The following is a 14,157-nucleotide window of genomic DNA, read 5'->3' as shown; positions in this document are numbered from 1 at the left end:
TAGTGTGTGAGAGCTGATTGGAGGAAAGACACACACCCCCTCCACACATCAGAAAAACTGTGTTTATTTTATTATTTATTTATTTCAGGTACTTATATAGCGCCGTCAATTTACGCAGCGCTTTACATATACATTGTACATTCACATCAGTCCCTACCCTCAAGAAGCTTACAATCTAAGGTCCTTAACTCACATTCATACATACTAGGGACAATTTAGACAGGATCCAATTAACCTACCAGCATGTCTTTGGAGTGTGGGAGGAAACCGGAGTACCCGGAGGAAACCCACGCAGGCACAGGGAGAACATGCAAACTCCAGGCAGGTAGTGTCGTGGTTGGGATTCGAACCAGCGACACTTCTTACTGCTAGGTGAGAATGCTACCCACTACACCACTGTGCGCATTTTGAATAAACAATCTCTCAAACACCCCCCCAGGGCCGATCCTAGGCGGGTGCCACAGAGGTGGGGGCGCCGAAGCTCCAGAGTGCTCCCCTCCCTCCTGTTCATCTGTGTCCAGAGGCAGAGCGCATGTAGCGGGTGCTGCAGTTCCCCATCCCGCTTGTACTCTCCGCCGGCAACTGACAAGAGCGCATACCGCTCCCGCTGTCCCCGGAATTCGGGCTGAGTACCGCAGTAGAGCCTAGTACCGGAACACGTTCCGGTACTAGACTCCCCTAATCTTTCTGTCCGGTGCGCGTGGAGCAGTCTCCTGTCTGCCCCGTCCCCTCTGCATGTGTCAGGTCTTCTCCCATAGGCGGTGTGATGAGAGGCTTCTGGGTTGGCCGGAGCTGCTGCCAATCATCCAGTGCACTCCCAGAAATGATCTCCGAGTGCCACCCTCCTAGTAACCAAAGATGCCACGTATGCCCCGCCCCCTGCAACGTGCTTCTTCTCCCATTGCCTGAGCTACAGGGATCTATTGGACAGGTACTGATCTATGGGGACACCTGCTATGGGGGGACTCTGATGGGGGACTCCTGCTGTGGGGGGACTCTGATGGGGGACACTTGCTGTGGAGAGGCTCTGATGGGGGACTCCTGCTGTGGGGGGGCTCTGATGGGGGACAACTGCTGTGGGGGGGCTCTGATGGGGGACACTTGCTGTGGGGGGAGTCTAATGGGGGACACCTGCTGTGCGGGGCTCTGATGGAGGACACCTGCTGTGGGAGGACACCTGCTGTGGGGGGCTCTGATGGGGGACACCTGCTGTGGGGGGCTCTGATGGGGACACCTGCTGTGGGGAGACACCTGCTGTGGGGGGACTCTGATGGGGACACCTGCTGTGGGGGGCTCTGATGGGGACCCCTGTTGTGGGGGGGCTCTGATGGGGACGCCTGTTGTGGGGGGGCTCAGATGGGGACACCTGCTGTGGGGGGACTCTGATGGTGGACACCTGCTGTGGGGGGACACTGATGGGGGACACCTGCTGTGGGGGGACTCTGATGGTAACCCTGATGTAAAGGAGGGAGGCGCCATCCCTGGTGAAGAAAGAAATGGAGTCATTGCCAGAATACAGATCTGAGCACTACCCAGCGGAGTCGCCACGCGCAACCCAGAGTGAGCTGACTCCTGATCAGAGGAACTGATGTTGCTGCATCGCCGGGTCTGGTGAGAGGGCTGGTCGGCCATTATCTACTGCCATCCTTAGGAACTGCTGTAGTGTCTGCAGTCTCTGATCATCTCCTTTACTATGTCTGCAGTCTTTGACCGTATCCTGTACTATGTCTGCAGTCTCTGACCGTATCCTGTACTATGTCTGCAGTCTCTGATCGCCTCCTGTACAATGTCTGCAGTCGCTGACCCTTTCCTGCAATATGTCTGCAGTCTCCGACCAACTCCTATACTATGTCTGTAGTCTCTGACCATCTCCTATACTATGTCTGCAGTCTCTGACCATCTCCTGTACTATGTCTGCAGTCTCTGACCATCTCCTGTACTATGTCTGCAGTCTCTGACCATCTCCTGTACTATGTCTGCAGTCTCTGACCATCTCCTGTACTATGTCTGCAGTCTCTGACCATCTCCTGTACTATGTCTGCAGTCTCTGACCATCTCCTGTACTATGTCTGCAGTCTCTGACCATCTCTTGTAGTATGTCTGCAGTCTCTGACCATCTCATATATCATGTCTGCAGTCTCTGACCATCTCATATATCATGTCTGCAGTATGTTTGGGGGCTCTTTCTAACAGAAGCCCTCTCTGTGTACATTAGAGAGACCCCCCTCCAGGTCCCATTAGTGTACTCATTTTCTTTATTGTTAAAAGATCATGGGAGGATCCCAGGGTAATGAAGACTTCTTAGGGGAGCATCTCTGTGTTTGAGTCGTAGTCATAGAAACATTTCTCTCTGGCACCAGAGAGAAATGATACTTAGAATTTTGGAGAGAGATAAGTAAACACTACAGATATATGTGCTTTGCTCAGGTTCCAAAACTGAGGTTTACAACCACTCTAAAAAAACTGTATATGCATCATGAGGGAGATATAGGCGTTTTCATTGCTTGCATTCTTTTAAAGGCTAGTTAGTTGTATTGCTGACCCTTTAGCTTTAATGTTTTGTGTCACTGACCTGGAGGAAACATATTACTCAGGAAAGTCAAAATTCCTTATGTGCATACTTTTTTAACCACTTGCCGCCCGCTATATAGCAAAATGACGGCTTCAAAGTGGTTTTAATATCCTGACCTGATGTCATATGATGTCTTAAGGATATTAAGCCACTATGCTCCCCCGGGGGCGCGCATCGCGGCGATCGTTGTTGCGTTGTGTCACTCTGACACACCGCAACTACGATCTAGGTAAAGAGTCTCTGACGCAGACTCTTTACCACGTGATCAGCCATGTCCAATCACGGCTGATAACAGTGTAAAAAAGAAGAGCCGTTGATCAGTTTTTCCTCCCTCGCGTCTGTCAGACGCGAGTAGAGGAGAGCTGATCGGCTGCTCCTCTGACAGGGGGGTCTGTGCTGATCGATTATCAGTGCAGCCCCCCCAAGGATGCCCACACTGGACCACCAGAGACGCCACTAGGACCACCAGGGATGCCACTAGGACCACCAGGGATGCCACCACAAGGTATGCCAACCAGTGCCCACAATGGATGCCAATCAGTGCCCACAATGGGCATCACTGATTGGCAGGCATTATTGTTTGGCACTGATTGGCATCCATCAGTACCATAACAGTACATCAGTGCCACCTATCAGTGCCCATTGATGCCCATCCGTGCTACCTATTCGTGCCCATCCATGTCACCTATCAGTGCCCATCCATGCCACCTATCAGTGCCCATCCATGCTGCATATCAGTGCCACCTATCAGTGCCCATCAGTGCCGCCTATCAGTGCCCCATCAGTGCCGCATATTAGTGCCCATCATCAGTGCCCATCAATGCCACCTCATCAGTGCCACCTCATTGGTGCCACCTCATCGGTGCCCTTTTGTTAGCCTTAATACTAGTCTGAAAAACATGAGATTGAAAGTGTTGATGACCCACTGATTTTAATATTTTGCATTTCTGACATTAAACACTACAATACTGGGCACTTATACGCCTTATGGGCACTTATACGCACTTATACACCTCATCGGTGCCCATCAATGCTGCCTTATCAATGCCCGTCAGTGCAGCCCCATTAGTGCCCATCAGTGAAGGAGAAAACTTACTTATTTACAAAGTTTTGTAACTGAAACAAAAAACTTTTTTTTTTCAAAATATTCGGTCTTTTTTTATTTGTTTAGCAGAAAATAAAAATCCCAGTGGTGATCAAATAACACTAAAAGAAAGCTCTATTTGTGGGAACAAAATGCTAAAAATAAAAATAGTTTGGGTACAGTGCAGCATGACCGCGCAATTGTCATTCAAAGTGCGACAGTGCTGAAAGCTGAAAATTGGTCTGGGCAGGAAGGCGTATAAGTGCCCAGTATTGTAGTGTTTAATGTCAGAAATGCAAAATATTAAAATCAGTGGGTCATCAACACTTTCAATCTCATGTTTTTCAGACTAGTATTAAGGCTAACAAAAGGCTAACATTAAATAGAGAACATACAGTATGTGCAAGGACTAAAGCCCAAATAACATTTGTGATTGCTACTCTGAAAAGTTTCATGTACAGCAAGTATTTACAATGCATTTATGAAAGGTTCAAGATGCTACCTGAATCCCCTAAAACAATTGTATAGTGTCTCTGTACATATTGTCTTTATTTATTGGCTATTGAGTCATAGGGATGAGCCAGCAGTAGGGCATATGAACTAAAAGGAAGCATTCCGTAGCTGGTGAACTTGGATGATGGTCCCTTTTTTAAAAAAAATATTGGGCGCCCTGGGTTTCTGGGATCTCAGGGGGCTCTAGATGCAGCAATAATTCACATGCACACATACTCCTGTATCTGCCTACTTGTTCTGGTTAAGTTCCTTTCTTTTTATATAAAAAACAAAGTATATATTAATTAACAAATAAAAAAAGTATATTTCTTTGTTGTCATTCCAAAAAAAAGTCAAATGAACATTTCTCTGACCTTACTGTTTTCTTCTAGACACACCTACCAATCAGACAGTTCTCTTGTGATCAGCAATGTCCAAGCTGAAGATGCCGGAACTTACACCTGTATGGTTTCAAATGGCAACCGCAGAGAAACACACAGAGTACGGCTTCAAGTGAGGGGTGCGTTTATTAATCGCCACCTACTACTCTGCATTTTTGCACTATATAAGAACAGTATCAAGTTTTATAAATAGAACTTTTATATAATTCTCATTGTAGAAAAACAAAGATTATGTTAACAATTGACCTTTTTTATTCATTATCAGTGGTCTATTTATTTTCAAAGTTTATTGAACCTTTTTCAGAATTTTCAAAGTTATGATGAGGTTTTGTTTTGAATGAAACTCAAATTAGCAGATGTTTGAAGAACCAACATTGTGGCACAGTGTACTGCACATAACAGTTAAGCTTTGTGGCTTTCCAATGCAGGAACTGAGACACACAAGGGTCGTAGAACACATGACACTGCCAGAGGGAATGATGAAGATATTCGAGGAGCAGACTCTTCTACTGCTCAGGTTTTACGAGAAAATTTGCACAGTAGTCATACTGTGCACTCTGGAAGAAGGTAAGCAAGGTGTATTTTAATCCAACAGTTTTAAAATTACCCTTGGCAATGAAAACAATTAAAACGTTTTGCCTTAACAGCAAGGCAGTGCAAAGAGTAATGACATTATGTGTACAGTGCAGGGAGCCAAATGTAAGCTTCCAAAATTTCCCAAACCATGAAATAAGATTTCAATATAGAGAAAGATGGCATTTGACTATCATTTTTTATATATAATAAAATAATTACTTTTTCCTCTTTATGTTTAGAACATCTTTGACTGGTCCTGTTGAGGTGGAAGCAAATCTTGGTCATCGGGCACGATTATCTTGTCATTTGCACATATCTCCCAATACCATGGTAGACTGGCAAAAAGATGGATTACCCCTGCCTTCCCCAAGGTAAAATGACATTAGTTGTCTGAAAAGACTTATTCTGAGAGTATTTGTGGTAAATTATGGACCAAAAATGTACAGATCCTTGATCAGTCTTTCTTTATAAAAAAAAATGCCCAGCAAGCCAAATCCCTACTGGCCTACTACAAGGGCTCAGTATATCTAACCAACAACCAGCTGCTGATGAGCATGCCTAAAAGTTGTTAAACAACCCTGTGAATCCAACACCCAAAGTCCACCCTTTTGATATTCTGTTCAATCTCTTTCTTCAGTGTCCGTCCAAAGTGGCATTTTGGTTTGAGAGACCAGCCCATTCATGGGAACCCAGCACCATCCATTCATTCATCCTTTTAATATATCTTGATGCCCAATAACATAGGAAATTACACAATTTGTTATTGAAACTAAGCAAACATTTTAGTATAACACCTGACATATTTTTCCAGATACAGAAAACAAGCAGATGGTTCACTGGTGATCAGTCGTGTAAGCTCAGAAGATGCTGGATCTTACACATGTGCCACTACCAATGGACATCGCAAAGAATTTAAACAAATCCAATTAAAAATCAGAGGTTGGTCAGACATTCTGCTTTTTGCAGACTTGTAAAGGGGCAGATGTCCTGCATTGATTTACTGTACAGTACTGACATTTGGTATTTGGTGATTAGCTTAAGTCAATGAGGGACATTGTGTCCTATGTAAAAAAAATAAAATAAAGTTGAGCCACTGTCCTGGAAGGAGTATGCATATTAGAAGTGTAAAATCAAAAGTCTTTATTCTGGCTTTGAGACTCAGAAATTAGGGGTTAGCAAGACAGCAGTCAACTAGTATTTGCAGAACAGGAAGTCATCTATGACCACTTCCATCTTTTTTTTTAAAGGTTTCCTTTAAATACTTGGACATTCAAACCTGCAGCTTATTTCCAAATCTGGCTTACCTGTAGGTAAAAATCACAAAGCGGGCTTTATGACCTTTAATATAAATCAGTATTAAATGTATCAAATGTAATTGCTAATACCTGTAAAGAGAAAAAAGGGTCTTAGATGCAGATTTTGTCTGAATAAAATGAAAGCTAGTGTCAATCATCTTGGACTCTGTCTGCACCAGAGTAATGCACAAAAATACACATCTGATGTTCAATAAAAATGTATAAAAATTTATAGGGAGTTGTTTTTTTTATATTTATAAAACTTAATTTGAATTGCTCTTCCGAAACGTTTTTTTTTCTTAGTCATGTGACCGGCACAGCACCAAATCAGGGCTGGCCAGACACAGACTCACACTGTAGAAGACATACATAAGCAGGGTAATAGAAGCCCCTCCAAAAGATCTTTCCCTGCAGATGCCAAAATACAGGGAAAGATCATGTGACCACACAACAGTGCTGCAGGAATAGGGTACTTAGAGGATATTGTTAAAAAAACAAAACAAAATACAGTGATATGATTTATGTGAATGAATTATGGCAATTACCACTTTTATGTTTAGTGTCACTTTAAAGCTGAATTCCAGTCAAGTGAAAATGGCTTACCATACGCATAGGTTTCTCTCATTTGGCTGAAAGGCTGAACAAGAGAAATTGAATTCCTCTATCCACACTAAACAGCGTGGATGAAGGAATCTCCCCTGATTGCTATTGTATTCTATCAGCCAGCACCTGTGATTGTCAGAATGCCCGAACAATGACTGCATCTGTTTTTTTATGCAGTTTCTGTTGAGCCCACATTTTTTCACTTGGCTCCTCCGACAAGGGTCGACTAAAGATTGACTATTGTTGAGCCTGGTGGTAAGAACAAGATTGATTCAGCAGAAATCATCTTAAATTTGAGCCGGATATGGCAGGCTTTAGTCACACAGATTGTCAGTGAACAAGCTCTCCATCTTGGACTATATCTCCTGGTGCCCATATTGCCTTGCTCTGAATGACTGTTTCTAGAATACATGCACAGTATTCCCAACCCTGCTGTGACCACAGCATTCCAACACTGTTTAATAACACAAAGGAGTACTGTTAGTATAAAGAAGAGGATGTTCCTAGATGGGTACAGAACACAGGATGTGCTAATGAGGTTTTCTTCAGTCCAAGACGACCAGAGGTCCAGTGTGGTCCAAAAGATGCTGGCAGTCACTGAGATCACAAATACAGCTATAAACAACTGTTTCTACAGGTAAAAAAAATGTAATTTCTGGGAGAGGAGGAAGTGAGCAAATTTGGTAGGGCTATCTCAGTTGCCTTTTACTGAGAAAATCTACTTTAAATGGTCCATGCATTAGTAATGTAATGCTTATTTGCATAATTGTCTTTACTGGTGTGAGTTTTTGTGGGTTTTTTTCAAACAATTTCCTGTTGAATTCAGATGAAGTAATGACAAATGTCTCTAACTGTACAGGAGAACTGAAAATCACAGAGCCGCCCAGTGGTGTCACTGTGTTAGAAGGTGAAGAGGCTTCACTGAAATGTATAGTGAAAGGTGACAATGTCAATGTTCAGTGGTCAAGGTGAGTTTTTTTTTCTTTTTGTTAATTTTCTGGTAGCCTGTATACCATAGATAAATATCGGGTTTTTATTAGAAGATGTTAAAACAGCATCTACTGCTAAAGTGCCACACTTCCCAATACCTGTGCACTAGACAAATAGGTTAGAAAACCAGATACAACCTATTGTATATAAGTAACATAAGGAACTATTGAAACAATCATATAACATAAAATATAAACAAAAATTATTTTATATATATATATATATATATATATATATATATATATATATATATATATATATATATATATATATAAATATAAGTCCACTTTTAATGGCAATCTGAAAAAAGCTTCTATTGCACCAATATTTTTCTTCCACCACGTGCCAAATTCTTTAAACTTGCTCTTCACACTTTAATGTGCTCCATCACATATAGTATAGGGGGCCACTCACCAGATTTATTTGAGCCACCAGGACCCTCCCAGCTACCACTCAAAGTCCTATTGATGGTACAGGCTCTGCATCCAGCTTCCTCTCCTCACTTTTATCCAGCGTTACATGTTGCTCCAAGAACAGAAAACACTTCAGCCCCAGAAGGATTTGCCCCCTTAATGGCCAGGCCCTTTTTTTGCGATACGGCACTACGTTGCTTTAACTGACAATTGCATGGCCATGCGACACTGTACCTAAACAAAATGTATGCCCTTTTATTCCCACAAAGAGCAATTTCTTTTGGTGGTATTTGATCACCTCTGCGGTTTTTTGCACTATAAACAAAAAAAGGCCGACAATTTTGAAAAAAAAAAAACAATATTTTTTACTTTTTGCTATAATAAATATACCAATAAAAAAAAAAAAAAAAAAAAAACTTCTTTATCAGTTTAGGCCAATATGTATTCTACATATTTTTGGTATAAAAAAAAATCGCAATAAGCGTATATTGTTTGGTGTGCACAAAAGTTATTGCGTCTACAAAATAGGGAATAGATTTATGACATTTTTAATATTATTTTTTTTTTGTTTTACTAGTAATGGCGGCGATCTGCATTTTTTTTACGGGACTGCGACATTGCCGTGGACAGATCAGACACTTGACACTTTTTTGGGACCAGTGACATACAGCAATCAGAGCTAAAAAATAGGCACTGATTACTGTATAAATGTCACTGGCAGGGAAGGGGTTAACACTAGAGGGCGATCAAGGGGTTAACTGTGTTCCCTGGGTGTGTTCTAACTGTAGGGGGATGGGCTACCTAGGATATGACAAAGATCGCTGTTCCCGATGACTGGGAATGGAAAATCTCTGACATGTCACTAGGCAGAATGGGGAATTGCCTTGTTTACATAGTCAGTTCCCCTTTCTGCCTCTGTACACTGTGCCCGCTAGCCTCCCTGCACAGACAGACGTACACCTACAGTGGTTTGCGCAGGAGAGCCGACCTGCCGCAGTATAATGATGGCGGCTGGTCAGCAAGAGGTTAAAAGGCTTTAAAAAATAGGTAAACTGGTGCACTTACATTTTAATGTGCCATAAGCGACCCCAGCTCATACAGCCAGAATCACTATTTTCCTCGCTGCTCACCCCTAAGAGCCAGCGTTCGCTCCACCTGAGCTGGACGCAATGTCAGCAACACCCGGAAGTTCCGCCGCAACTTTACAGAATCTGACACTGTCTGAACCCAGGGAAGGTGGGATTTCCAATCTGTGCTAACAATAACAATGTGATCCAGGTAGACTGAGGTGAATTTTTGGTGAGGGCAAAGTAGTTTATCCATTAGCCTTTGAAAGGTCGCAGGGGCAGAATTTAATCCAAATTACATTCTCTCGTGCTAAAATTGCTTCTCAGGAATGGAAAAGGTCAATTTCTCCTTGGCTTTCTTAGCCAAGTGCAACTTCCAGTACCCCTTTGGCAAGGTCCAGTGTGGTGGTATATCGAGCTGGTTCCAACATTTCTATCAATTTATCCACCCAGGGCATGGGTTACACATCAAAATTAGACACCTCACTGAGCTTTCTAAAGTCATTGTAGAACTGAAGGGTGCCGCTTGGCTTTGGTACCGACATAATTAGGCTAGACCATTCACTCTGTGAGTGACATCGAGTTCTAGCATTTTCCTAAACTCTTCAGATGGACTTTCTATGTGCTTCCAGGATGCAGTATGGTTTTACACACCTTCACATTGGGTTCCATTGCAATGTCATGTTCAATGACATTCGTGAGATCAGGTACCGTAAGTCTGAAATGACTTCCTTGTTTCTCTCTACAAACTCCTTTGATTTTTGAGCTTGTGACCTGGACAGGGTGGTAGCAACCTTCACCCAGTTGATATCTGCTGGGGATCCTGGATTAGCATCAACCAGAGGGGATACCTGTTCCCATTTTTCAGGGTTTCAACAAGTGCACGTTTAAGGTCTGTTAAGGTTTTCTCCTTTTGGATTGATGTACCCTGTTGTTTACTTTCCCTACCTCTTCCACAACTTTAATGGTCCCTGCCATTTGGCTAGGAACCCCCTTCTCTTGTGGGTACAATCACTCGATCCCATACCTGAAATTGCCTGACTTTGGCCAACTATCTGTGTCTTCTGAGTACTCTGGAAATGTTTGTTCACTAATGAACATCACATTAGTGATCATCTCTACTTGATATATCCAGCAGTATATTGGCATTCCCCAGGAGCCGTTGTTCCAGGTATCGGAACCAATGTGCACTCCACAGGGAGGAAGTGATGTTACCAGGAGTAGCAGGAAGTGACATCAAATTTCGCTAAATCAAGTGCTGAACAAGACTTCAAGAGTTTTTAATGCGAGTGTAACAGCTCCATTTTTTTGTTGGTTTTCCATTAAAAAAATTATGTGTTGCACAATGATGGTTGTGTTTTGGTTTGTATACCTTTTGGTCCGAGGGGTTTAAAGGTAACATTGCTGTCACATCCCTGGTGGAGTACTGGTGGAGCAGAGGAAAATACCATACTGCATAAAGCGTTATTGGACCCTTTTAGAGATAAATGGGTCATGAGGCTCTGGTGAGTGTGTGATCTGTGTGGGGCAGTTTTTGGAACACCACATAAAGATTATGAGGAGCACAAATTATTTTGGAGCACTTGTGGGTTGTCACATATTGAAAGGGGCACTGGACTGTTTTGAATATTTTGTGTTTTTGTTTGGGGAATATATATGTTTTCTCATATATAGGAAATATATGTTCACTTGTAATGGTCACTAATTGTATTTTAATCGTTACATTTACCAAACACACATTTTTAGTGTACTTGCACAGTACACTAAAGATGCCCCTCACAAGGGTCAAGGGGTGTGGCGCAAACTTGAAAACTTGAAAGCATAAATGGGTGGTGGCTTGGATATTGCAGAGTGAAAACTTGTTTTGCTGAAGCTCCCAGCTCCCGACCAGCCTTCTTTGGATGTAATGCGACATAGTACTCTGACATGAGCACCATGAAGTGATGAAATGCAAATGACACCCACAGAGCTGCCAACTGAGAAGAGATACAATGCTCCCCTGACCAGCCAAAAAACTAGCAGCGGAGCAGACATGGCGGCGCCATGTAGAAAAACACAGTGCTCTCCTGCCCCTCATACTCCTCCAGCTTCCCCCTCTCCTTCGAAAGCCTCAGATTCCTACTGAGACCTACTTGAGATGCTAGATCCAGCACATCTACTCTCTGGATCCTCTGAGTTCCTGATTTTCTACTGGCTGGAAGAGAACAGGCAAGATGTCCAACAGATCCAGACCAAGGTACAGCAGCTTATCGACCACTTCTCCATGGGAGAGACCTTGGTCATGGCCATGAACAGAGACTCTCCCTTTTGGAACAGGGGCAGGCTTCTCAAGCAGACCTGCCTGACAGCTATGCAGCTGCAGATGGATGACCTGGAAGATCGGAGCTGCCAAAAAAACTTGCAGATTCGAGGCCTCCCTGAAGTCACCTGTCCAAAAAACCTCTGTGATACAGTCATCGCCATCCTGCACAAAGTGCTAGACACTAACCCACCTGAGAGCCTTGAGCTACACCAGGTGCACAGTACTTTCTGGACTGAGAGCGATGGTTCCAAATTGGCCCCAAGATGTTATTTGCGGTCTCCATTATATCCGCCCTTTCCATCTGTGAATAGTCATATTTCCTGTGACATCACGTCTGGTGCTATCTTGCGGTTCACACTGGTCATGGTCGTGATTAGCTGCTCCTGACTTCCTGCTTCCTAGCTCTTCCTGGACCCTTGCAAATACACCATCCAGGTGATTGAATTATATGCTGACCTCTTTCATCTCAATTGTGAGCTACTTGTTTTAATAAAAATTCATGAATAATACTGCACTCAGTCTGGTGCCCCTCTGTTTCCATTATATACATAAGGAAGCCGTCCTCTGGGGAGCCTGTCAATGGGACCCATTTACTTCAATAAGGCACAGATTAAAATACTTTCAAACCTCTCTAGGGTTACTCTACAAAGAAGAGCCATGAGGGAACCGCAGGTTGCAGTCTCCCCTACCTTGTGGGAATCTTGATTATGCCTGACTGCTGCTTGAGTTGCACTGTGTACTGTTGGGGGATGCCTGGCTTTAGCTGGGCCCCCCATCTTGCATGCTGTATGGGTTATTGAAGTGTTACTCTGATGTTCTACATTCTTCCCTAGCTGCAGTCCACAAGACACCTGCCTGATGCATCTTCCCCTTACCACTGTGAAAGAACTTGCACTGTATGGGGAGACCCGGTGGCTCTAGTTTACCACAGCATATATCCTGTCTGTCTCTGTGCTCTCCGTTCAACTGTTCCATGATCTAACATTCTAAATTGAGACCTGGTCCTATGTCCCTAAATATCTGCGGTGCAATTCCGTGCATGGCCTGCTCCCCCACTAATCCTGTATGCACCGGGTCATTACAGGTTGACGGTTTGTGAGACTTCTGCTTGGGATTTCTATTTTGTACATTCTCCCTGGGTTGTGCACCCATTGCAGCCTTCCCTTCCTGCTTGGGGGAACCTGTGATGAATGGAACGGTCAGGGACAATTGGTTTTGCGGGTAAACATCTCCACTGTTATACCGAGGTTATTGGACTCTTGAATTCTTCTCCATCTAATGTGTTATGTATAGAGACGGCTGCTTTCCCCAACTACTCTCCCACATAGGCCTGGAAATTTTATTAGTGTCTCACAGATTCCCTCAGTGGATGAGGAAGTGGCTAGGGAACTGCAACTTTTCTTTTCCACAAACGTAACATTAGGATGCAACACTGGAAACACACAAAACCTATATTAGCGATATCCTGTTTAAACTTGGGACCCAAATAAACCAGGAGAAAGCCAAGCAAATGCTTCTCTGTGACATTCAGAACTTGGAAATAGTCCTTAAAAAATTGATGGCCCAGTCTGTCCTTTCGAGACGCACAGCAGTACGTAACTGCTTATATAACAAACACGATAAAGGCGCTTCCTTGGTGCTACTATTATGTTGGATATACAGTTTGATAGATTCAGCTGCCCCTTTAAGATGCTAATTTTCAAACTATAGCAAAAAAGAGGGCACTTGTCACTCACTATATGTAAATTATCGCAATCAACACAATATGTACATCTACAATATGAAAGTATCAACTTAATGTAAGCCCATACTGTATAACATATGACCAATTGCTCAAGATATTTCCAATCAACTGTGTGATAGCTATTTCTTCTCAATAAGTGAATAAGTGCTTTTTCCACATGCCCAGGTGAAGTGTGCACTTACCAGAAATGTATGATTAACAAAAGCAGTTTGTATGAAGTAAACTAGATCTCTGTATTCTCTGATGCTTAGCCACTCCTTTCCAACAAGGTCCTGTAAATCCCAGACTGGAAATCCTTTTAGTAAGAACTTCCACTAAATTCCATTCAATTCCATCATGGGTTAAATAAAAAATATCCCAGGAATAGATCATTGTGTGGTATGTTTATTAAAACCAAGTGCAGACAAAATAGTTTTATAATCAGCTACTCACAAATTTTGGGTGTCGAAGCGACACCAACACATTGAGCTCAACTGTCAGGTGTAATAGTAGCGTCACCGCTCGTAGCCACTGAGCCAGCGTGCGTTCCAAACAGTGGATGCGGGACAGGCGATGGACCGGATCTAACATTATGGCTCAGCCATTATGCATTTCGCGCATAGCGCATCTTCAGCAAGC

General features: G+C 43.2%; 1 protein-coding gene across 4 annotated transcripts in view; it reads left to right on the top strand.

The window, feature by feature from the left end:
* The window catches only part of PAPLN (papilin, proteoglycan like sulfated glycoprotein), a 208,906-nt gene that overhangs the window by 182,187 nt on the left and 12,562 nt on the right, over positions 1-14,157 (top strand). For all 4 annotated transcript variants that reach the window (XM_073608654.1, XM_073608656.1, XM_073608653.1 and 1 more), the window contains 5 exons: positions 4,541-4,668; positions 4,978-5,116; positions 5,365-5,496; positions 5,937-6,064; positions 7,883-7,991. In XM_073608654.1, the coding sequence (XP_073464755.1) occupies positions 4,541-4,668; positions 4,978-5,116; positions 5,365-5,496; positions 5,937-6,064; positions 7,883-7,991 (636 nt within the window). The remainder of the gene's footprint in view (positions 1-4,540; positions 4,669-4,977; positions 5,117-5,364; positions 5,497-5,936; positions 6,065-7,882; positions 7,992-14,157) is intronic.

The sequence above is a fragment of the Aquarana catesbeiana genome, linkage group LG13 (genome assembly GCF_042186555.1).
Source record: "Aquarana catesbeiana isolate 2022-GZ linkage group LG13, ASM4218655v1, whole genome shotgun sequence".
NCBI classification, from domain to species: domain Eukaryota; kingdom Metazoa; phylum Chordata; class Amphibia; order Anura; family Ranidae; genus Aquarana; species Aquarana catesbeiana.
The sequence above is the reverse complement of the archived record's forward strand: the minus strand, read 5'-3'. Positions and strand labels throughout refer to the sequence as shown.